Raw genomic sequence first — 26648 nt, 5'->3', positions numbered from 1 at the left:
AATGTGTAGGTAACGATGTGCATCAGTAGGCCTAATAAAACGTTTAATAAGAATGCACAGCAGAATGCAGTCTGCATCTGCACCCAGAATCACATTTACTGTATAACAAGTGTAAGGTAAACCCTACTGGAAACTTGTATCGGTTGATTTGACCATGCAATCAATCGGTAATTGGACATCGGCCAAAATTCCAATATGGTGCATCCCTATAGATGCATTCAGACCTGGAGATATATCTTTTTTCTAGTCGCTTCAATCACTTCACTTTGGTCGCGCTGGTCAGCGTTGGCAAATAAAAATGTGTCCCGTCGCTTCACTAGTTTGCGACGCGACTGTGGGAAAAATTACCGTACTCTTCTCCATCAAGTTGTCAAAAACACACACCGACCGACCGTGTGTTTTTCTCCATCCCGTCCCGGCCGGCCACTGTACTGACCGGGGATGACAGAGCACAGAGCAGGTCCTGGTCCTCCCCGCTCAGATGTCATGTCAGTAGAAAACGCAGTTTGTTGACTCAAATACCAATTTGAATCGTGGGCCTGTTTTGTTTGCAGGCATACAACAGATAGAAAATGTGCACAGGGACCTTAATTTACCGTGTTAATTTAACTCTGGGATGTAAATGGACCGCAGGTCCATTTGGTTCTATTATGTACACTCTCGGGGTTACAAAAACACCCAAAACGAAACAAAGATTGAGCGGCTATTTTCTATTTCATGACTAAAATATATCGACCTCATCATCGTTTATAATCAAGCTGTCAGAAACACAGACTAAGTCGGGCGTGCATTTTACCTCCTTCCCAGCCTTCTGCCTGGGGAGATTGAACAGGACTACCCGCTCGGCGAGATGGCACCTTTGGGACTTGGGAGTAAATAGAACACATTGACAAGGGCTAGTTTTGTTTCCAAGCACATAGGCTAAAACAGATATAAAATGTACACAGGGACCCCTCCAGTTAATTTACGGTGTTAATTTAACTTTGGGTGTGTAACCAAATGAACCCGACGGTCCCATTTTGTACCTCAGGGTTACGAGAACACCCAAGACGGCTCTTTTAAAAGCCACTGCTATACTATATCATTTATGAGCAGCAAAATTAGTTCCTATGTCTCTGCAAGGGCTTGTATCTAGCTAGGCCTATGGTCTGGTTTAATAAAACCAAATATATCCTACAGAACAATATCAACACTGATTGGCTGTCAGGATGGGATGGATGAAGTAGGGGGGAAGCAAACGTCCCTTCACTTGTAATTTTCCAACTGGAGCGAAGATACAGAGGCTTCGTTCGCGTCGCCTCGTTCGCGCCACTTGATGTAACATCGCTCCCGGTCCCGCCTCGTCGCGTCTTTGCATTGACTTTGTATGTAATCACGCCGCTCCAACAAAAACAATATTTTCAGGTCTGAACGCACCTTGATGTTGTTGGTCCAATGTAAATGTAGCCGTTGGCTGTGATGACACTGGTATGATTAGAGTTGGGCTTCTCAGATGTGAGCTAGGGCTGTCACGATTGCAAAATTTAAGTTGACGATTAATTGTCATACAAACTATTGTAATTAACGATTTAACGATTTGGCATTGATTGCACATTGGAACATTTAATTTATTTGCATTTTAGGCCTCGTTATCAAAGATTGCACAGGGCACGACAAATAACTTAAATATGCAAAGCAATTAATGACATATTTAATAATCCAGCTCTTGTCCCGGACGGGGGCGTGTGCGTGAAACAAGCACAAACGTGACAGTTTGACGGGTGTGTGCTCGCTTGTCGCTCCGCCTGTCAGATTGCCCTCACCTCTCATTGAAAATGAATTACTAGGTACGCTAGTCACTCCCCGTCTGAATTGAATGTGTGGTGTGATTCTATATGTAACTCTGTCTTCAGGCCTGGTAGGTGATTCTATATGTACTGTAACTATGTCTTCAGATCTGGTAGGTGATTCTAGATGTACCTGTATGTCCTTCAGGGCAGGACCGTGATTCTATATGTACCTGTATGTCCTTCAGGGCTGGAAGGTGATTGTATATGTAACTGTTATATCCTTCAGGGCTGGAAGGTGTAAGCCTGGGATCTGCTTCCACATGTTCAGCAGCCTGCGCTTCAACAGCATGCAGGAGTTCCAGGTTCCGCAGCTACTGAGGATGCCACTACAGGTACAACACACCCATCATCACATCTACCTCCATCACCTCCCTGCCCTTCTAGCACAGTGGTTTTCAATCTGTCTTTGACCATGGCACACACTGATGAGTTAGTCAAAATCTGCTCCCCTTTGATTATCCCTTGCATAACAACCACTGGTCTAGTTTTAGTTAACTAAAACAACCACTGATTGCTAGCTAAACCTCACAAACACTTTGTTGCCTTTCAGTTTATATGTGCACAAACTGGCTGAATCATCAGAGTGCATATATTATGTGATTGCGTATGTTTAGTTTGCTGGCAGGGGTAGTTCACCCCAAAAATGACTATTTCTATCGTTTACTCACCCCTTGAGGTCTTGAATACAAGGAGATTTGTCATTTGTATAACGTTCCTTTTACGGTGAATGAAGAAATCCCCCAAAAAATTAAGAAAATACTTGATGAATTAAAGTAAACGGAGGCTGCGATCAAACGGATCCCTGCCTAATAAGCCTTATATGCCTTAATACATAATTGCCCTCTATAACTATTTTAGAAATACTTCCAAGTGGGACAATGCCCATCGCAAGTTGATGTCATTTGTGCATGTGTGGTCTAGCCCTATGGAATTTATGGAATGCATGTGCAAATAAAAAACAACATAATACTTCCTAAGGTTAATTTGAGCATCAAATCAATATTTAAAAGGTTTTATTTAAAATTCAATGACAATTCTCCTTGTATTCAAGACATCATGGGGTGAGTAAACGATAGAAATAAAGGGGTGAGTAAACGATAGAAATAAAGTATTTTTTTGACTGAACTACCACTTTAACAGAAAGGGGTTTAAACCAGTGTCCCCTGCAAGAGCTCCGAAATGTCTACTTGAGCTATATAACGTCTCGTCTCCATACAGCTGTGTGTCCTGTCCTTTATTCCGTTTAGTCCATTCAGTTCCATGAGAACCTACGTTATCTCTCATCTCTATGAGAGATAACTCCGATGTGTGCAAAACTCCTCCTTTCTGAGAGACTGCATTGCTGTTTTGCGTACCAGGAAACAAGCAGAAGGCGCTATTTTGTTCAATTCAGTTGCTTGATTGTGTTAATAATAGCATGTTTATAGAGGTAATCAATTGCACTTTACTTTAATTAAAAATCATTTCGATTCATCGTGAAATGAATGCATTTTCCTTCCGTACAGTATACAGTAGAGCCTGAGGGAATATTGCGTATCACACGCAGCTGTGTAGAAACAAGCGTACTCCTTTTGAGTAGAGGCTGAAATGCATTTTGATGCAGTACCTCTTATCAGCCAGTAGGTGTCCCACCTGACCACAGAATGTAAATCTCTCAAAAGAAGAGCAGCGAGACCAACTAGTTATAATGTAACTTACATTGTATTAACATAATGTACCATACACATGTACTAATTATAATACAACTTAACATTGTATTAACATAATGTACCAGACAGATTGTAAAAAAAAGCAGCAGTTGCAAATCAGGTTTTTACTAAGAATAGAGGGTTTAAGTGGTGAATCCCTGTGATTGTAATGTTTCAGGAGCTGTGTCTGCACACCAAACTACTGGCTCCAATCAACTGTCCCGTCGCTGACTTCCTGGCCAGAGCTCCAGAACCACCTCCCATCCACATCGTGAAGAACGCTGTGCACATGCTCAAGGTAAGAACATCCACACAATTTCGTCAACTAAAACTATGACTAAAAAAAGGTCTGTCGACTACCTTTTTTCACTGACTAAATAAAAACTAAGCTATGGTGACTAAAACTAAGACTAAATATATTGACAATTTCCTCAACAAATAAAAACTAGACTAAAATGTTGAGGAGGGACTAGTGGAGACAGGCGCGCCGATTTATGTGCGCGGCCGTGGGGGCTCAACTCGAACCGCAATATCCCCCCCCCCCCCCCCCCCAGCCGCGACCGTTTCTCTGTCTGGGCTATTGTTCTAGGTCTCAACGGCGTGTTAACACCTATCTGCGCCTGCTATAGTAATAGTAATGGTACTGTAACTTTGAGCCTGACATCTGAGATTCATGAGGGGGCTGACCAATTGAGCGTGGGGGCTTTGGACCCGAAGCCCCCCCCCCCCTATCGGCACCTATGAGTGGAGAAGAGATCCAGTACAACTAACAGTACGTTTTAACAGCGGGCGACTCTCGGGCGATCCCGGGCGACATCGTCCAAAAGATAAAGAAAATCCATCTTTCATCGCCCCCCCGCCCACTTCGCCCTATCGCCAGTAGTCGCCGGCTCTCATAGACATATAATGCACTTCCGGAAAATACTATCCTGATCGCCCGCTGATCGCCCGCTGTTAAAACGCACCGTCAGACAAGTCATTTTATGTTTGGTTGCGCTCTTAAAAATAGATCTACAAGCTCACAACGCGTCGTGCTGCGACGTGTTGTGAGCTTGTAGTTCAGCTATTTACAGCATGCCCCAGGGGGGCTGATTTCAGTCAGGTTATTGTCTTCTATGGCTAGTTCTCAACCTTTTCAGGTCGTGACCCCCCAAAATAATCATATTTGAACTGGGGACCCCCCACCCTGACAAACACTTGGAATTGTAGGAGTTGAGGCATTACATTTAGTTTGACTCGGTTCCACAGATAAATATTGAGCTTGTAGATGGGCTATTTTCACAATATTTGTCTATTTCTTATATTATTTGATAATTTGGCCAATGTTGACCAGTTTTTGTAGTATAGTTTCTTTGTTACTTTTGATGCAGTAATGTTTTGTTTTCATTTAATTTCTTAACTTTCTTTTTAACACATCGACCGCCAGAGATTAATCTCATAATGTACTCACCAGTGCCAAGGTGTTTTTGTTGTTTTTTAGTTTTTTTCATGTCGCCATAGATCTTGTTAAAATCCTTAAGATTGAGCCGTACAAGGTCTGTTTACATCCGCGACATCCCACTGTATCTCCCAGTGAAGACCACGTGTCAAACGGGGTATCCATGTTGTAGTTAGAGCGGATTACGTTAAACAGTGAAATGCGAGGAGAAAAAACTACAGGAAGAGAATTGAGTTTCAGTTTCGTCTGTAGAACGAGAGCGGACGTGATCGTCAAAACCGGATCCCAAATAATTCTATTTCCGGTCATCAAACCGGAAACGGAAGTGGATCAAAAAAATTCCGAAAGTGAACCCGGAAGTGAATAGCGCGAAAAGACCGTGGACCGTAGGGCTACGGTCTCGGCGCTTAACAGTTGGATTTAACGGACCGTAGGACTACGTTCTTGGCGGTTAATGTGTTAAAAAAAATGTAGGTATTAAAAATGTCTTAAAAGTCCTTAAATTGTCACTTTGCTGTCATCTGGGAACCCCCCAAAAATCATGTGGGGACCCCCCTGTGGATATTTCCGGTTATTATTTTAAGATGAGAGCATTTGAAGTGGTCAAACTAGCAACATGTTTGTGAGTGTCTTCCGTAAAACCCTACTGGTCTCTGAGGTTTTAATAAAAGCAAAGGTTAAAGCCTCAGTCCGTGATTTCTTCACCCGGCTGGCTGGTATGTAGAACAGCTGGAACAATGTAACTAAAACATCGTTTTACATATTGTGTTCATTGTTTAGGAAACAGTGCTAGTGTGGGGGACTCCTTTAACCCATTAAGACCTGAAGCCCATTCTACAAAGGCCTTCTAAATCAGTAGTTCTCAAACTTTTTCCTGCCAAGGACCCCCAAAATGATGAAATAGTTGGTCAATGATCGCAATTATTTGTGTGAATATTAATCGTCAAGTAAAAATGTCATAATTGTGACAGCTCTAACCCCCAACTCCCCCCCCCCCCTGCTATCTCCCCCCCCCCCTCTCTCTCTCTCCACTGCAGACGGTAGATGCCATGGAGCCGTCAGAGGACCTGACAGAGCTGGGGTACCATCTGGCTGACCTGCCTGTGGAGCCACACCTGGGTAAGACTATTTTTTTAAATTTTAATTGTCATATCTACCCTGTGCAATTTCTGTTGCACAAAGCCGAAAAGGCATATGTTCCCATGTTCAATGCTAAAAGTTGCAATTATTTGTGTCACAATGAATCGTCAAGTAGTATACACAAAAAAGCCAAAGCTTGTTTCCATTGTTGTCCACCTTGAGACATAGAACAACACGCAACAAACTGTACAAACAAGCATGAAACAAAGACAAATAAATCCTTATATACATATAAAGTTAGAAGTAATACATATAGGACAAGAGGTACCCCAAGAAAGAATCCAATGCAGAGTGGGCTATCCGGGGTAGGGATCTAACTATGACCAGTTAGTGTTGAGATGGAGCCATGATTTAAGGTCATTCTTAAATCTTGCTATGAAATTGAGGGATTTCAGGGCTGAAGGGAGGGCATTCCACTGAGTAGGGGCTGCTTATTAGAACGCATTTTTCCCCTTCATAAGCTTCCTGAAACTAGGGAGAACAAGATCATATGAACGTCCCCTGGTTGAGTACCTATGAGCATCCCTCACTCTGGGCAGGTCATAATCATGACAATCCTACTTGTAGCCTAATTGTAATACCCATCCCGATGGGGGTCCGCGGCCAAATACATTATTTATATTATAATTTGACTCTTAACACATTGAATGCCAATCGCGTAGATCTACGCGAACCTATTTAAAGCCGCAGCGTGCCAATCGCGTAGATCTACGCGAACCGCCGATTCCCATTGAAATTGCCCCAGGTGCACTTTCCGAATTTTTTTGATCCATTTCCGTTTCCGGTCGGAAACAGAATTATTCGGGTTCCGTTTTTTTCGATCGTATCCGCTTCCTGTCTGGGATCCTGTTTAAAACTCGATTTTCTCGGTTGTTGTTTTTCTCCTCGCTGATCACTGTTTAGCGTTGATCTGCTGTATCTTCAAGATGGCGGCTCGGATTTGGAAACTATTTTCGCTGGCCGTTTCTCACAGATCCGCTGTGTGTTTAGAACCAAATGAACGCGCACTTTTAACTTATTTAGCGAGGTCTGTGGCGACATGAAAAAAACAAAAAAACAACAATAAAACGCTGGCACTGGTGAGTACATTATGAGATTAAACTCTGGCATGGAATGTGTTAAAAGATTAGGATTTTATCGATTCCAGTTTTGACTCATTAATTATATATTTTTTGTCTGTCTGGTACCCATCAAATTGGATTTGGTCCCTACTTGTAAAACCACATGTTTCTACCCATCCCTAGGTAAGATGGTGCTGTGTGGAGTGGTTCTGAAGTGCCTGGACCCCATCCTGACCATCGCCTGCACGCTGGCCCACCGCGACCCCTTCGTGCTACCCGCCCAGGCCTCAGAGAAGAGAGCGTCTCTGCTCTGCCGCAAGAGGTTCACCGCGGGGACCTTCAGCGATCACATGGCTCTGCTGAGAGCCTTCCAGGTACACACTGCACCACATGACCTCAACCCCCTCCAGTGGTCATTTTGACAGCATATTTTGATGTAGTTTATGAATGATGTACCGGTAGACATTTTTTAGTCATTCTAGCTTTAGTCTAGTTCCAGTTGACTAAATATCATACGATTTTAGTCGGTTGATTTAGTCGACTAAAATGTATTTTGCCTGAAATGTCTAATTGCCTGATTTATATCATAATTTTAGTCGACCATATTAACACATATGTGATGTGACAATAAAGTCTATTTTGATATCTTTACAGCTTAAATCAGTGGTTCTGAAACCTTTTAATTTCAAGGAGCCTCATAACTCTCTAGAAAATGGAACCAAATGGACCCTTAAGCCCCATACAAAAGTATTTTGTCGACTATGGGTGCGTTCGGATATAAGACACTGAGCGCACTGGTCCAATACAAACCAATACGTGAGAGCGCTCCCGGTGCACATATCCGAACGCACTCATCATGTTTTCACTGATAAAAACTAAGCTATGATGACTAAAACTACGACTAAATATACTGACAATTTGGTCAACAAATAAAAACTAGACTAAAATGTTAGGGAGGGACTAGTGGAGAAGAGATCCAGTATGCTTGGTGTGCTCCGAAAATAGCCGATCTACAAGTAGATCTTGTAGATCAAATTTAGCAAAAATTAACGCTGGTGTTGTGTGTTTGTCCCGCGGTGTTGTAAGGCATGGCAGAAGGCCTGCAATGACGGCTGGGAGCGCTCCTTCTGTGAGAAGAACTTCTTGTCCCAGGCCTCGCTGGAGATCATCGTTGGGATGAGGACACAGCTGCTGGGACAGCTCCGAGCCATCGGTACGTACTGCACTTTTGGGGATGAGTCTTAACTCATTCTATGAGTTTTTCAAAGGTTAGTGAAAACGCTCGGAAGCGCTGGCAAAGGCAGCCATAACTGGTGCGCATGCGTCGTCAAAATGCATGCTGCGCGGCACATCAGACGAAGGGAAGCGCTTTCGTGCACCAACAGCTGGGACCGCTGGGATAGGAATTTACTTCATGAAGCCACACTCACACAATCACACTAAAGCACGAGTCGGCCCGATACACAGCCATTAGGCGGAGGGGACGCATGCTGCACGTGATTGTGTGAGTGTGGCCTCGAATCCTGACACACAGACACAGTCAGTCGCGCGACTCGCACGCAGCACGCTGCTGGCTGTGTTACAGGCACTCGTCACCGATGATGAACCGCGAACGTCCCAATCTGGCGGGGAAAAAAAATCAGCGCAGCACAGGGCACTAACCTTGGGGGGGGGGGGGGGGGGGGCACTTCCGTCCACTCCTATGTTATCAGTTGTAGCTCAGATTTCTTTTGTCTTTGGTGAAAACGAGACTTATTCAATGGCTCGTAGCAACAAAATGGCCAATCGCGGTTACAAATGTTTTGTTCCGGTGGATAGAGGAGACCCTCCCCCTCCCCCTAGACACCATTTGTATACATCTGTGTACACACTGCGGCTCCCGTGGGTCTCCGTGGATTGTCAATATAAGGCCTGCGGCCCACCGCCATATAGCGTAAGCATTGGGAGTGTGTCTCGCTCCACTGCTGCTTGTCGCTAGACGAAAAGAGTGGAAAGTGTTAGCTTTGAGAGTGTATCCCATTCTGCCGCTTGAGAAACCATGTGCGGCCCACCGCAACATAGCGTCAGCATTGTGAGTGTCTCGCTCCGCTACTGCTTGTCGCTGGACGAAAGGAGTGGAAAGTATTAGCGTTGAGAGTGTGTCTCGCTCTGCCGCTTTTGGAGGGACCACGCCACTGCAGCGTGCGCCCACTGGAATATACCACTAGCATTGGGAGTGTGTCTCGCTCCGCTGCTGCTGGTCGCTGGCCTGAGGAAAAAAAGGAAAGGAACCACGTGCGGCCCACCGTAGCGTAAGCATTGTGAGTGTGTCCCACTCCGCTACTGCTTGTCGCTGGACGAAAGCGTTGAGAGTACATAGCCTGCTCTGCCGCTTTGAGAGACCGCGGCAGAACCTGATTGCCTGATGAATGTCTCATAGGAGGTGCTCTCCCCTCGATGACACGACGGCAGTGGAGCCAGATTGACTGGTTAATGTGTCTCATGGAAGGTGTTCTTTCGCCTCGAAGAGACGACCAAAGCGTTAATGAGCGCAGTGGCGGAGAACTGGGCTCCATTAAAGTACAAATAAAGCTCGATATTGTACTTAACTACAGTACTGAGTACATGTACTTAGTTACTTTACACCACTGTATGAGCCCTCTTCTGTGAATGTTTTGGCTAAGAGTGGTTCTCACTCTAACGCAGACATTCTATCTACCAGGCATGTGGCGCTTGTTAGCTTGATTGCTGCAGCTAATAAAGAGCATCCAGAGTGTGCTTCGCTCGGTCGTTATTGGACGATATACTGTGTACCTATTACTACATGTACTTGGTGCTATGTTCAGAGAATAACACACTACCGGACAGGTGTGTGCATACATGTCCCAACTCCACTGAGCGCCAAAACATGTCAAGTGGTAAACGCTGCTCAGTACTGACTTAAGCAGCATATTTTGCCCGTGATATACAGGGATATGCCAATACTGCCACTGTGTGTGCTTAACCTCACAGTTTGAGTGTGTATCATAGCTTGAGTGTGACTCGCTCTGCTGATATTCGGATTATACTGTTTTGTGCTTGGCAGTAAAATGAAATTATAATACTAGTATGGTTCAAGTGTCTCGCTTTGCCATCACTTGGTTATCATAACCACAAAAGCACTTCAAACTCGTGCTGACACAGAGATTCCTCCAAACCCCTTTCTCTGTGAGTTGCTTAACTTGGTTTTATCAAAAAATTATTTCATGCATGAAAACAAATTCTACATTCAAACACTTGGCACAGCCATGGGCACTTCTGTGGCCCCAAGCTATGCCAATATTGTTGTTGGTGACTGGGAAAATCAATTTGTGCTAAATGAGAGAAACCCATTTTTTTCCAATATCAAACTTTGGAAACGATACATTGATGATATAATCTGTTTTTTCGAACCAGAGAATGACAATCTCCCTGAGCTTAACTCATTTCCTGCCAGAATTATTTCAGATTTTTAGCTGTAGACTGCCAGAGATTTTTCATTGAAAAAAAAATTTCTCAGGAGCCGAGATACAGATTTTTTAAGTTTTAAGTTAACAATGAAGTGGATAGGAGTTTAAATCTTTGATATATCATATCTCCTTGGTCTTTGGGTCTAAAAATAAGAAAAAAACGAAAAAAAAAAAAAAAAAAGTTTTTTTTTTTTTTTTTTTTTTTTAAATAGAACGCAGATCTGCGTCTTTGGCAGCCAGGCGAGAAATTAAATAGAACGCAGATATGCGTCTTTGGCAGCCAATGTGTTAACCTCTGTCAACTTTCTCGATGTGGTCATTTCCAAAGACCCTCTTAACCAAATTCAAACTACTATCTATAGAAAACCTATGGAAAGAAATACTCTATTACATTTTGGCTCAAACCATCCCAGTCACCTGAAACACAACATTCCAACAGGACAATTCTTACGTCTCAGACGGAACTGTTCCTCACTAGAAACTTTTAATGACCAAGTCCCTGTCATGAGGAATCATTTTTTACATAGAGGATACCCACAAAATATCCTCGATCAATCTGTGAATCAAGCTCAACAGACTCCTAGGAAATATTTGTTAACAAAGCGTAAAAAAGATGTGAAACCTCCAAGATTGTGTTTTGTGTCAGATTTCAACTACTGTTCTAAACAGATCAAACAAATAATATTAACACATTGAGTGCCAAAAACGGTCCGGACCGTTTTTTTTTTTTCATTTTTCGAAGATTTAGACTCCAATCCACTTCCTGGTTAACTTATGACTTCAAAAGCCTGTATCTCGGCTCCTGTGTACTTTTTTTCTAAAATATGTATTTTTGACTATTTCCGACTATTTTCAACTGGCTGCAACTATGGAGCGGATTACCTAATGTTTTTAATTGTTTCCCCCCGATTGTACGAGACCTCTATGTGTGTAATGAGGGGATCACCTTGAGGACGGTGATCACTGAAAATATTTTGTGACTACTTGAAAAAGGTTAAAAAATGGTTAAAAATCCAGGCACCGACTGTACCCTGTTTTAAAAAAGCCCTGGCACTCAATGTGTTAAAACATTGGCCGATTTTACAGATGGAACCTATGCTCAACAACCTAACAACTAATTCTCCTCTTTTTGCACACAGAAGAGCTCCAACTCTCAGAGACAAATTGGTTCACTCATTTTCTAATCCTGACTGTTCCACCTGGCTGTCCCTCAAGGGCAACTATAGATGTGGACGGTGTGCACAATGCAACAATACTACCAATTGTAAATTCTTCTCCCATCCTTTGACAGGTAAAAAGTATAAACAAAATAGTTTCATCAACTGTAACTCCACCAGTGTGGTCTACATGTTGACCTGTCCTTGTGGTAAGGCTTATATTGGCCAAACAAAAAGATGCCTAAAACTGAGGATCTCTGAACACAAAACTGCTATACGCACAGGCAACATTGAATATGCCATGGCTAAACACTATCTTGAGGCTAAACATGGTTCACCCTCATCTTTGCGCTTTGTAGGGATTGAACAAGTGGTTACTACCCCTAGAGGGGGTAACCTCCCCAAATTGCTATCTCAGAGAGAAATGTTTTGGATCTATCAACTTAACACCATGCAACCAAATGGCCTAAATAATGATTTCTCCTACAAACCCTTTTTATAGATAAACAATGTGTACTGTCAACCTTTCTATAGATAAACAATGTGTACTGTCAACCTGATTATAATCTGAAATTAATATTTTTTTCTTTCCTTATGTCCTAAGTCTCCCTGATGTGTGAGTCCCTGTTGTGGCCTTTCAGTGCTTTTTGGATGAACTCCTCATTCCTAGTGTGATGTCGCAAAAAAGAAATGTAATTGATGTCTGTGATTCCTCCATGATCTGTGACTTTTGCACTGATATTGTTGTGAACTGCTGTTCTGACTGTGACAGTGATATTGTGTAATTGATTGATTGACAAGCAGTACCTCCCCCCCTACACAGGTGGGGATAATTTGTGTTTGTTTAAAAGAAGGGCATGCACCCCCAGTATCACTTTTTAACCTAATCTGCTCTGAGGAAGGCTGCGGCCGAAACATGTTAGCATCTCAATAAAATGAGAAACCACATCTGAGCCACTGTCTTGCAATCTTTATTTTGGAGTGCCGCTTTTTTCCACTTAGGTGGTTTTCCTTTGAGTTATTTACATAGCTGAGCACCCACTGCCTAAACTAAGAAGGCATCCAGAGGAAGCGCACCGGTTTTCCTTTCTCACTTGGTTATCATACTGTGTGTACTTGACACATGACTTGACGCTGTGGCTTGAGTGGTTCTCGCTCCTTGCTACGACGGCGTTACATATTAGTAACATTGTACTCTGTGTACTGATAATCAATAAGCTTTGTTTATGGGCAATGGATCCCCATTAGCTGCGGCAAAAGGAAACCAGCAGCTATTCTTCCTGGGGTCCAAGACAACGGAATACATTAACAAGTACATATGTACTTGACGCTGTAGCTTGAACGATTCTCGCTCTTTTGCTATGGCTACGTTATCAATAGCACTGAGTGTATCTCGCTCTGGTGCTGTTACCCACTAATACTGTGTGTACCTGGTACTCACTACTGCTATTCAACATATGCAGTATACTGTGAATACTTGATATCATAGCTTGAGTGTATGTCGCTCTGCTGCTATCCAGATAATACTATGTGCTTGGTAGTGCAATATTCTTAAATAATTCTATATGACGATTGAAGTGTGTTTCGCTTTGCCACTTCTTGACTATCATACTGTGTCCTTGACACTGTAGCCTGAATGATTCTCGCTTTCGCTTTTTAGCTAAGGCTAGTGGTTGATGCCAACATTGCTTACTTTACTTACATTACCTTACTGTAAGTCGATCCGGATTAAGAGCGCCTGCTAAACGCCTAAACTGTAAACTGTAAACATTGCTTCTCTGGTGGTGTCACTAGATGAAGCCGTTGAGCTGGATGACCGTTGCTCATGGCCACAGTTTTAGTCTCTGGTCTGCTAACTAGAGCCATGCCACAGCGGCTGGAATGTGACGTATTGGACATTCCCTTAACTACCTCGTCCTGGCCCTCCGGCATGCGAGTGTTGATGCGCAGACACAGCGCCTATCCAGCGCCTATCCAGCGCATATCCAGCGCCTATCCAGTGCCTATACAGCGCCTATACAGCGCCTATCACTCTAGGCGTCTACTTTGGTAATGAGCCAGAGCCTCTGGGTGTCCCGGGTTCGACGCCCGGCCAGAAATGGGTCGATGTGTGTCCCTGTCTGAGCCCCTAATTGCCCCATGAGCGCCGGAGAATGGCTGCTCACTGCTCCTAGTAGTTATAGGATGGGTAAATAAATACAGCGGACGAATTTCACGCATGTACAAATGTGCATATATATTTTGTGGCTTGGGCCTCGAACCCCAAGACTGCAACAGAATGGTGAGGGTCTCCAGCCAGTGTCGCTAATGCACTGGACCTGCGTGCAGTGCACCTGGCCCTCAGGATATTTATGCCGTGTTCAATAACACAATATGTCAACAGTCTGTCTTCTGGGGCGCTTGACCCAGTCAGTCTTTGCAGGAGGCTTGGAAGCTCCTTCCGTGGACCTTGCCTCATCTGGCAAATTTCATAGCAATGCGCTTGTTGGGTGTACAGTCCAGGCTGCGGACATGTTTCCCACTGGAAGCCTCTTGGATCCGATAGCAGTTCGGATCACGTGCATAGGTATGGCAGAGCGGTAGTACCGTTAGCCTTGAGGGCATAACGCGTTGTTGACTGTAGGTCTCCCTTCCGGGACAGACCAGTCCGTTAGGGCAAGATGCTCTGGCCTACTGCAGCTTCTCAATGAAGTGCCTTGGCCTCTCCACAGAGACAAGATCTCCTGTCACAGTTTGGGGGGGAGGTGCATGTGGCATCCTCACTCCTAACCTTCGGCTGCGTCATTGACCAGTGAAATTCAAAACTATTGTCCGAACATTACTGGATTTTTGTGCATCGTACACCAGGGCGTTGCACGCCAGCGAGTGTAAACTGTGCTCTAGTTGGGACAAGGGCCACTGTATAGGTTGGAGCGTTGCTCTGTGCTTATGCTGCTCTAGATATCTGCGGATGATGTTGAATAGAGGGTTCAACCTCTCTACCATTGAAATGCTCTCCGCGTGTGGCCCCCACAGATTGCATGGGTGCCTTCATGATGCGTGCCTGTGGTATTGGAAGCTTTGTCCCTAGCCGGTACATCGGGCTGCTCTCAGATGACTATCTGCTAGTACTCTTTGTCCTCACTGCTTCATCTGCAAAAGTGAGTAGGTGGGCTTCATGCTCTGCCCATTGCCAGAGACTGTTAAAGTGGGGTTCCGATGGGTCTGGGTTTACCATATGGCCGACCCCTCCTTACGTCCTCAGAGGCTTTCTGCCTTTCACGTCAGCTAGCCTATTGATTTGTTAGTTTGCTCCTCAACCAGGGGTGGAGCAACTGCATTCTAGTACCTGCCTATTGTGTCCCGTCCGGGCTCTGTGGCAGGACATAGCTGTGATGGCTGGAGTTTGGTTGTATGTGTCTGTGATGAAGGGCACAGCTGTGCCTTGGCTTAATGGAGACTTTCATTGCTGCGTTCAGGCAAATGTACGTCTTCAGTGGGCCTCTAGGTTCCCCCAAGGCCTTTCTTGACCGCGGGTGTTGCCAGAGCCTCTCCCTCAGTGATACAGGCTTGGAACAGGCCAGGAGATGCAGCCGAATGGGCTTCATCTTTCATGGGCTTTTGCCCGCTCCTATTTATAGTCAACCTGGCCGTCTCGCATCCTGTGGCGACGGCTGTGGTGTTGTCTGTTCATTCTATCTGCAAACCGACATCGGTAAGCGCAGATTCCTCGTGACTATGTTGGTATTAGTCATCCAGGTGTTGAAAACACTGCCTCTGGCGGTCAGAAGGAATGAAGTAGAACGAGAGTTATGCATATAACTAAGGTTCTACGAATTCCGGATGACTGTCACTGTCACTCGGAATCTCGTTCTCGACGAAAAGATTTCATGAGGATGAACGCTGTGTGCACCGCACCTATATATAGGTGGCGTGCGTGCACACAGGTCACGAGTGACTTTGTTGGTATTAATATTCGACCTATGCGCGAGCGCGCGATGAATATCCAGGTGTTGAAAACACTGCCTCTGGCGGTAATCCGGAATTCGTAGAACCTTAGTTATATGCATAACTCTCGTTTTAATGCTTAGCAGACAAAGTGTTAACAAAAAAAACACCAACGGAATACAGTGAATAATTCAATCCAGCCTCCAGTATAAGTAATAAAGCAGCAGACTGGGGCGGGAAATACAGACTCAGTGTGCAATCTCCTTAATAAATGAAATAGCTCTGTATTCTGTTGCTAATCACAGTTAGCCTGACCATCCTGTGTTCGCCAGGTTTTGTGCGTGCACGCGGAGCCGGGGATATCCGTGACGTGAACCTGAACTCAGAGAACTGGTCGGTGGTGAAGGCAGCGCTGGTGGCAGGCATGTACCCCAACCTCATCCACGTGGACAGACACACCTGCTCCCTGTCCTCTAACAAGGAGAAGAAGATCCGCTTCCATCCCACCTCCGTGCTCTGCCAGCCACAGGGCAACAAGAAGGTACGCTGGGCCAGCTTTCCTCTCTGAATGCTTTCAGTGTTCTGTTATTGTGGGGAAAGCTTTTGCTGAAAATAGCCGATCGACAAGAGCATTGTGAGCTTGTCGATTCTGCAAAAGCTTTATCCACAAAATGGATGGTTTAAGTGGTTAAAGACGTGGTGGAATTAAAAATACATTTTACACTTTTAGTTTTAGATCATTGGTTCTCAGTGGGGGTCCGTGGGGGGGGGGGGGCAGGGGGTGCCCAGCAAAATGTGTTAACACAGCATCACAATAATTTTAACCACTTTAACCTTTTATTCTTTGGCTATTAAAAATAGCAGATATATAAGCTCATAGCGCGGCACCGATATCATTTTGGGGGTCCTTGACATGAAAAAGTTTGAGAACCACTGTTTTAGAGCATATCCGTGGTAATAATGTGGACATACCTAGTAATAGATGCCATATATATATATATATATATATATATATATATATATATATATATATATATATATATATATATATATATATATATATATATATATATATATATATATATATATATATATATATATTACAGGGTGAATGGAGAACCAGGTAGATTGAAGAAGGCGCGTTAGTTTTTACCACCCACCCAGCAATTCTGTAGAAGCAACACTAGAGGGAGCCACAAGCCAGGCTTGTGCACAAACATGTATATGGCTGCGACCACACACACACAGTCACACACACACACACAAGCGCACACACACGCGCACGCGCTCATGCTTTTTTTGGTTTATTGAAAGCAGGACTGTTAAGATACTTTTATTGTGTTCTGGCTTTTGTTTTACTTTCTCCCTGACACACACACACACACACACACACACACACACACACACACACACACACACACACACACACACACACACACACACACACACACACAGTGATCCATGAAAATAACTATTCTGTCCCTATCGGTTTACAACTCAAACGGCGCTGAGTCGACTAGTAGAGCATCGGCCGGTCAGCGCGGGCACTCGCGCCTGGAGGCGCGAGGGCGCGCTTCCTCGGCCTCAAGCTCCACTAAGTCGGCGCGCCTCCGTCGTGGACAAGCGTGTGCGTGTGCACGCGTGTTCAGCGTTCCCCTAGCGTAGCTTCCTGGTTGCTATGTGGGGGGGAACAACAAAAGACAAGTCCGCGTTGGCACATCAAAGCCCCGCCTCTCCGCGTTCTCCTTCTCCTCCTCCTCGGAGGAGAAGGAGGACGGTTTATTTCGCGAGGAGGAGCTCCTCCTCGCGAGCCTCACGTAATAAACCCCCGCCTCGCAGCGTCCTCCTTCTCCTCCTCGCGAGCCTCGCTAAAAGCCCCGCCTCGCCCCGAAGCCCTGTGCCTAAAAACGAGCGCTCTGTCTTCAATCTACCTGGTTCTCCATTCACCCTGTGACATATATATATATATATATATATATATATATATATATATCCTTATACCAAAAGTGCCTAAAAGGCCAATCTTGATTACTTCCTGTCAAACGAAAACGTACTGTGTGATGACATAGACCATTATGAATAAACGTGAATCTCGATTTCATTCATCTGTTTGATTCCCATAGCTGCACGCTCCACCAAACACACCTGATTGTAATTACAGTGCTACTCCGGTTTGAATCTCATTCAAGATGATGTCCAGACGGTGTAGTACGGTGTTTACTTAATCAGCACACCAAAATATGTATCTGAAATAGTCCTGTCACAATTATTACATAATCGCCTGATCACAATTGTCATAATCGTCATAATTATTTCAGTAGGAGTAATATTAAAAAATAGGTTTTGCACAAATCGGCCTCCTGGTGGGCAGGCCCATGAAAAAAAAATGGGGCAGAGGTTCTGAATTGGCATTCAGGGAGTGTGTGTGCACAGTTTAGCAGCGACCGGGCCAACGGTGCCGGAGATTAGCTGCTCACAGACAGATGGACGGACAGACGGACCGACGGACAGGGGGTAAAACATACTCTCGCCATGCCTTTCGGCCTGGCGGAGACAATAACAAATGAGAATCTAGAATAATACAATGTTCAACATATCAATAATATAAACTTTGGGTTTTATCAACTGTCATTGACATTTTCAGATTCTTCTTTAAGAAGATTAGTTAACATTCTTTGAAAGGCTACGATTTTTCCCCATTCCAAGTGGCTATGACTGACTTCCAAAGTTTGCTTGCCCAGGGTAGACAACCCGGCCTCGCAGAGATTAGCGTTAATCTGCGCTCTGGGGAAGAGCACACCGTTCTTCTAGTTAAGGCAGGCAATCAATTCTACATGGCCTAGCCCTTGTTGGCTGCGAGAGCAGCAGGGTAAACACTAGCACAGCTGTAGTGAGTGAGATTCCAGCGTTCCATAGCCTGAAGGGACGGGACCTTCTGATTGGTTGAGACGCCGTTTTTTTGGTGAAACGTCTTTAAAGTCTTGTAGTGTTCTCATGCAGTGTATGGAACAAGCAAACATGCATGCAAGTAGCAAAATCACATTTCAAAGAAATTAGCAAAATGGCATACACCTATGCACTACTACACTCAGACAGCATGTTTGCTGCTGCAGACAGCAGCAAACATGGTAAATGAATTAACTTAACCCAAATTCCAAAAAAGAAAACATTCACAAAACATCACAAGAGGGTAACAGAGAGTCAACAACACAGCTTATATTATGGCGTTGCCTCTAAAATGCTTCCAAGGCTCACAGCTCGGAACACTTTAAACAGAAATAGAAATGTACCATCAAATTATTATTATATATAAGTAAAAAATGAATTAAACAGAAAACATTAACAGGCAACACAAAGGACACTTTGGTAGAGGTTTGGGTTGTGTACATACCCATGATGTAACTCCAAAGGGGGGCGAGATATAAAAAATAGCTCCATTAATTAGACTCATTAGGACAAGTAAGACGCGCAAACGCTGGAAGCGAACGCAGCTCGAAAATATTGTGTATTTACGGACTTGTAATCCGTGTTATTTCACCGTGATGGGGAGAGGTGTGTGTGTGTGTGTGTGTGTGTGTGTGTGTGTGTGTGTGTGTGTGTGTGTGTGTGTGTGTGTGTGTGTGTGTGTGTGTGTGTGTGTGTGTGTGTGTGTGTGTGTGTGTGTGTGTGTGTGTGTGTGTGTGTGTGTGTGTGTGTGTGTGTGTGTGTGTGTGTGTGTGTGTGTGTGTGTGTGTGTGTGTGCGCGTGTGCGTGTGCGTGTGTGTGTGTGCGCGCGCGTGTGTGTGTGTGCGTGCATTTTAATCAGAGCATTGTCTACATTCCTGCACTCTGGCGCACTCTGGCGGCTGCACACAGAGAGACACATACACAGACAGAGCCATACACACCCCGAGCACGGTTTCATAGTAAGCTCCACTTGCTCCACCAGCGGAAGGAGGCGCGACTCCTTCCGCTGCGTTCGCAATCATTCCAAAAATATGCTCCTCATTGACTTACATTGTACAGTGAAACAGCTCTCAAAGTCACTCTTTTAGCCCGTGGGTAACCCGGTTCGGATGATGAGCCGGGTTCCCAGTTAAAGGCTAGTTCTGGGTGGGCAGCCTGGTGCCCCCTCAGGGCTCCCCGGGTCCGCCTGGAGAGGAGGAAATTAAAGAGATGCTGTACTTTGTACGAACGGGATGAACCTTTTTCTTTTCTTTCATGTCTTCCACCCAGATCCCCCCAGCCAATGGACAGATGGCGTCTGTCCAGGCTCTGCCCACTGATTGGCTGATCTATGACGAGATGACGCGAGTCCATAGGATAGCCAGTGTTCGCTGCTGCTCCATGGTGTCACCTGTCACCGTCACCATATTTGGGGGCTCGGCCAGGCTCCCCGCTTCTGCTCTGCAGGAGCCCACCATACAAAAAGGTAGGTTTTCCAGGCCTGACTCCACTACATCTCAGAGGAAAATATTGTACCTTTTTACGCCTTTTGACAACTTTATTCACAAGTCACTGGTTTACAGTAGATTATTATGACAAAACATACATTAATCACCTAAGCCCTATTGTATACTTAAGTGTATTGGAAAATAGCAGATCTACAAGCTCAAAACATGTCACGATGCAACGTGTTGTGAGCTTGTAGATCAGCTATTTTTGGGAAAAGGTTTAACGATTTTGAAAAGGTTTGTTCAATCATAATGAGTATTTTTACTTGGTACTGTAATTATATTTTGATGCCAAAAAGGGCAACCAAAGGCATGACACTTCAAGACATGAACCTTTCCCGCCAGCTGACACAGGAATTATGGACAAGCCTTCCCTTCAGATGTACAGAATGTTATTTAGCTTGCATGTTGTTTAGACCAGTGGTTCTCAAACGTTTTCATGTCAAGGACCCCCAAATTGATATATATTTTGCCGCGGACCCCCATCTGAAAATGTTTTGTGCCAGGGACCCCCAGAAGCAAAGATTTGTGTTAAAAATGCTTAAAAGAAAATATACATTATATCTACATAGCACAAAAGATCTACAAGCTCGAAGTGTGGCACAAAGTGACGCGCTGTGAGCTTGTAGATCTGCTATTTTTGAATAGCCAAAGTATAAAATGTGGATAATGGGGTTAAAATGATTGTGACGCTTTATTAACACATTTTGCTGGGGGTCCCCGGACCCCACTTTGAGAACCAATGGTTTAGACAGATGCTAGGTATCTTTGAGGCACTACGACTACGGTGTTCTCTCTGCACTCTACTTATGTCAACATTAACCTATAGATGTTGACTAGAGTTCATGCTTATGCTGATCTCGCACTTGTAAATCACTCAGGATAAGATGAATCTGCTAATTGCCTAAATTGTACATTTCTTCCACCATTGCATAGTTTACACTGAATGACAGCAGTGACAGTGAGACAGTTAATATGTATGCTAATCAGATCATGAATACGCATGTTGTGTTAATCAGACGATGGGCTGAACGACAGCAGTGACAGTGAGGTGGAGGAGCGCCCGGTGGCTCATCTGGCTCAGCTGAAGATCGATGAGTGGCTTCGCTTCCAACTGGACAGCGAGGTGAGAGAACATTACATTACATTACATTACAGTCATTTAGCAGACGCTTTTATCCAAAGCGACTTACAATAAGTGCATTCAACATAGGTAGGGAACGAAACTACTAATCACCAGAAGTCTTAATTGCATTTTCTGCTAAAACAGGCAACCAAGAGTATACCTAGCGCTAAGGTAAAAGTGCAATATATCAGCTACCTACTTTCTTAAAGGAGAGATCCGGACATTTTAAGTGTTATCTTTGATGTGTCGCTAATCACTCACCAACATTGAAAGGGACGTTGAGTTATTCCAGAGAGTCCCCTGTCCCATGATGCTGGTTGCTTGTGGAAGAAAACAAGCAACCAGCATCATCTCGTTCTGCACGAACGATAGCTCGTTCGCGACATTCAGTGCACGTTTGAGTATCATGAGACTCCACGATGAGCAGTAGTAGAGAAAAAACGAACTTTGCATCGGTTATAATAGACGATTTTCACTCTTAAACGGGCTCCCATTATGCCAACGGAGGGGGTCGACAGACTGGACGACAGGGGACTCTCTGGAATAACTCAACGTCCCTTTCAATGATGGTGAGTGATTAGCGACACATCAAAGATAACACTTAAAATGGGCGGATCTCTCCTTTAAACAGATGAGACAAATAGCAAAATCAAATGAGCAAGAGCTAAAACAAATAAGTGTATTGACTAAAGAAGATCCAATAAAACAATACAATAATAAAACAAGAGTTCGTACAACTAGTTAACAACAAGTAGGCAAGGTGAAGAGGAAGGGTAGTGTTTCCTGAAGAGGTGGGTTTTCAGCCTGCGGCGAAAGATGGGCAGTGACTCTGCTGTCCTGCAGTGGGGAGTTCATTCCACCACTGTGGGGCCAGAACAGAAAAAAGTCGTGACCGTGTAGATCGGCCAGAAGGACCACTGAGCGACCAGTCGCCCCGGGGTGGCAGACAGAAGTGGTCGGGCAGGGGTGTAAGCATCGACCATAGCCCGGAGGTAAGAAGGAGCTGTTCCTTTCACTGTCCTATAGGCTAGCACCAGGGTTTTAAACTGGATGCGAGCCGCTACGGGGAGCCAGTGTAGAGAACGGAGAAGAATAGTTGTGTGGGAGAACTTGGGGCGGTTGAACAACAGACGAGCCGCAGCATTCTGAACAAGCTCAAGAGGTCTGATGGAAGATGCCGGAGCACCAGCAAGGAGGGAGTTGCAGTAGTCCAGGCGGGAGATGACAAGAGCCTGGATGAGCACCTGGGCTGCCTTCTCTCTCATCACTGCACTTAAGCGCTTGGGGGTACATTAGCTCACTACGTTGTGAGCTGCTATTTTTTTTTTTGTAATCATGAAAATTTGTGCAAATCTTTGAATATATATATATATTTTTTAAAGCGAACATTTGTAACTCAAATATTTGCTTCAAACAGTTATTTGAAAAAACTTATGTCACTATAATCAGTGGTTTTCAAACTTTTTCATGTGAAGGGCCCCCAAAATGATATGTATTTGGCCACGGACCCCCCATCTCAAAATATGTTGTTCCAGGGACCCCCCAGAAACACAGATCGGAGTATTTTTTTCCCGCTTTAAACGTATATATATATATTCAAAGATTTGCACACATTTCCACGATTTAAAAAAAAATGGCAGATCTTCAAGCTCATAGTGTGGCACTCTGTGCCGCGCTATGAGCTTGTATTTCTGCTGTTTTTGAATAGCCAAAATCTTAAAATGACATGGATGCATTCCCGGTCTTAATGGGCTAAGATTGTCAAAGAGACAGTGCCCTCAGTACCCTCATACCTGTCTAACTACTTCTCCAAAGTGAGAGACACCCACAGTCACAACACTAGAGGGAGCGACCATGACCTGGTGCCACCCAATTTTAGAACAAACATGGGACAATTCTCATTCTACTACAATGCCACAAAATGTGGAAGGCCCTGACACCGTCAAAGAATGTGTAACACTGGTTTCTTTCAAAATGGCCTGAAAAAAACATCTTTCAGAAGACCACAAGTGGAGGTAAATGTAATTTGCCCATCTCTTTACATGTAGTGTTTGTATTTGACTATTTGTTGATGACATGTAATATTGTGTTAGTTTTGTAACACATGTCGATACATTAATACATAGGACTACAAAGAAGTCTCCTGGACTTTTTTGTGTTATCCTTTTAGCTTTAATGTCTTAAGACCCCTACACACTGTACGATATTTGACCCGATTTGCCTGTCGGGGAGCTTTTTTGGTGATCGCCGACAAAACCACCGATCTCAGCCAAGATCGGGCAGTGTGTAAGGTACTCCGAGAAGATCCACCCCGATAAAGTGTGGTCGGCGAGGGGTTCCCGTCAATTTTTTTATTTCAAACATGTTGGATATTTTGGTCTGTCGGACCCAATCTAGAGCCACGCTACAGCCAATGAGAGCACATTACAGCCACGCACCGTGGCTAGTCCTCCCGCATAGAACCGCAATATTACCGTCCAGATATTAAGTTAAACATTATAAAACAGAGTGTGTGTGTGTGTGTGTGTGTGTGTGTGTGTGTGTGTGTGTGTGTGTGTGTGTGTGTGTGTGTGTGTGTGTGTGTGTGTGTGTGTGTGTGTGTGTGTGTGTGTGTGTGTGTGTGTGTGTGTGTGTGTGTGTGTGTGCGCAGTATTGCCAGCAACCAGGTCTATGAAAAGAAGCCCAACAAAAGCGACTAGGCCGCATGAGCACTTTAAACCTATATACAAATAAAATAGCCGATCTACAAGCTCACAACGCGTCGCAGCTATTTTCAAAGAAAATAAGCCAAAAAAAAACACAACCACCAATATTTTTTACAAGCAACTCGCTTATAATAAGCGGACACGGCAACACTGCTTCTGATCTGAATTGCACCGTGGTTGACTTTTTGAAACGTTTGTTTCAGAGAGGGAGGGAGAGAGAGAGAGACATACAGAGAAATAGAGAATTATTTAATGTCAATCATTAGCGTCCTGTCTCGGTCTCGCGCATATATCACGGGAGCCTTTCGCATTTTCGTGAGACGTTTGGAATAAAAACGAATGTATGTATTGGGTCGGGATCACATCGTGGTAAAATATCTTGCAATTCGTGAACCCCTGCGCACGACCAATCAATCGTGCGAGAACCACAACGATTTCAAGAGAGAAACTTGTGCAATGTGAAATGTTTAACAATCTGTTTACTCGCCGACCATTTTAAATGTCGGGCAGTGTGTAGGGGCCCTTACTGTACATTTCTGACTAATAAATTATTCAATTAAAAAAAGGGAAAGGTGGGTTAGATAACATTTTGACGTTATTCAGAACCTCTGATAGCTTTTCTTCCGACGCTCCTGCAACCCCCCAGATGCTTTTCTTTCTAGTCAAATTAGGCTTGTCTCAAATACAGTGTCAATCATTTTAAATGAAAAACAAAACCTACTTAACATAAAGTTTAATTTTGTGTGTGTGTGTGTTGTATCAGATTGCAGGCCAGGTGTTTCAGCTGAGACAGAAGTGGCACAGCATGTTCCTGAGGAGGATCCGTGCTCCGTCTAAGCCCTGGACCCAACAGGACGAAGCCATCCTCCATGCCCTGGTCACTGTACGTCAAACTAGCAATAGAGCACATGCTCGCAAGTATCTTCCATAAAACCCTAATGGTCTCAGATATTTCATAAAAGCAAAGGTTAAAGCCTCCGTCCGCGATGTGTGTTGGTTCAGAATGATAATACCTAAAACGTCATAATTCTACATATTGTGGTATGCTAATTGTTTTAGGAAACAGCGCTAGTGTGCGCCTGTCTCCTTTGTGCCTGACAAAATGTCTCAGTCGTGAGACTTTGTTGTTGCTTTATTCCTATATAGTTATTTATTACTATGATACTATGCATCACCAAACTATACTGTGTTTTACTCTAAGTCAACTTTGTTCTCCTAGTGTAGTCGACAGGAGGATACTTGGTATTAAAAAAATCGCTCTTTGTGTACTAAATATATACTTTTCAATAGAATCAAAACAGATGATGTATTTACAACCAGACTGCAGCGCAAATCTCTAGTCACTAATTTCTCTAATCTGTTGAGCTACAGTATAGTGAAGTTTGAGCTGAGGCTGTGATTTGACCTTCATGCAGTACCTCTTATCAACCAGTAGGTGTCCGACCTGACCACAACATGTAAATGTTTCAATATACCCCTTAACAGACGACGTCACACTGATAAGAACCAGTATGGGTGCAACCAGTATGCGCACAATGAAACCCATTCTATCAGGTCTTGCTAGGACGCGCCTCACTAGCCAACACACAAGAGGGGGTTGGGGTGCACTGAAACCAGTGCACCCCGAAACAACAGGTTGGGAATTGATTGCGTGAAACAATCACCTGTGCGTCCAGTCTCAATGTTAGTACACAAATAATTGGTCTATAGAAGAGCAGGGAGACCAACTACAACCACTGTACATGTACTAGTTATAATAGAACTAACATTGTATTTGTATTTTATTAACATAATTACCGTACAGATTGGTAAAAATGTTTTTATTTACTTCAGCTTTAACCCTAATAAAAAAAAAATCGACGAAGTATTGTAGATGGAATAACGATACTTTGAGTTATGCTCAACCAAACTTTTCAGGGGTGTGTGTCCCTGCATTGTATAAAGCTTACAGTTTTGAAGTAGCTTGACTCAATATTTAGATATGTAAATATTGAGTCTGCCGTTTCCATTACACTAAAGAACCCCCTCGCAGTACCCCCCTCCCCCCCGGTGCGAATCAACACCCCCTTTCTTCAATACTCGGTTCTGTAAATACTACGGCAGACGCTAACGCTAATCATTTTTTATAGAACTGGTGGACGACGTTTAGATGCCACATGGGTTTTCATGGGGTCTTTACAACAATAGCGATGATTAACGCTATCGTTTAATTTGTAAAGTGATATAGGCAACTGTAGTTACAGCAGTGATTGAGACAACAGGATTAAAAACAAAGCCAAGTGACAGCTGTGTAAGTGAACGCGAGCGAGCGCAAAGGCGCGTCTGCAACTGGTCGTGGCCCTCATCAAGTCACCAAAGTTGCTTGTAAAATATTGTTAGTTGTGGGTTGTGTTTTTTTGGGCGTGTGAAGTGTAGTTGCTCTTTTGGGCTTGCTTCCTAATGTTGGTTCTCAAACATTTTCATGTCAAGGACCCCCAAAATGTATTTGTCCACGGAACCCCATCTGAAAATATGTTTTGCCAGGGACCCCCCATTAATTTTTGTTGAATTACTTCACTTTTATATAAGATTTGGTTTTAAAATGGCATATCTACAAGCTAGATAGGCTTTGTTGAAATAGCCTATGGATATAGCTTTAAAGTGCTCATTTGGCTTGGTCTCTTCTTTTGGGCTTGTT

The 26648-nt window shown here is 44.0% G+C and overlaps 1 protein-coding gene across 2 annotated transcripts in view; it reads left to right on the top strand.

The window, feature by feature from the left end:
- Nucleotides 1–26648, top strand: part of ythdc2 (YTH domain containing 2) — a 71183-nt gene that overhangs the window by 28857 nt on the left and 15678 nt on the right. For both annotated transcript variants that reach the window (XM_080440632.1, XM_080440631.1), the window contains exons 19-27: nt 2056–2161; nt 3696–3815; nt 5993–6074; nt 7340–7530; nt 8243–8369; nt 16040–16248; nt 19923–20118; nt 21160–21266; nt 24735–24854. In XM_080440632.1, the coding sequence (XP_080296758.1) occupies nt 2056–2161; nt 3696–3815; nt 5993–6074; nt 7340–7530; nt 8243–8369; nt 16040–16248; nt 19923–20118; nt 21160–21266; nt 24735–24854 (1258 nt within the window). The remainder of the gene's footprint in view (nt 1–2055; nt 2162–3695; nt 3816–5992; nt 6075–7339; nt 7531–8242; nt 8370–16039; nt 16249–19922; nt 20119–21159; nt 21267–24734; nt 24855–26648) is intronic.

The sequence above is a fragment of the Gymnoscopelus braueri genome (genome assembly GCF_963280865.1).
Source record: "Gymnoscopelus braueri genome assembly, chromosome: 10".
NCBI classification, from domain to species: Eukaryota; Metazoa; Chordata; class Actinopteri; order Myctophiformes; family Myctophidae; genus Gymnoscopelus; species Gymnoscopelus braueri.
This window is presented reverse-complemented; position numbering and strand designations above follow the sequence as displayed.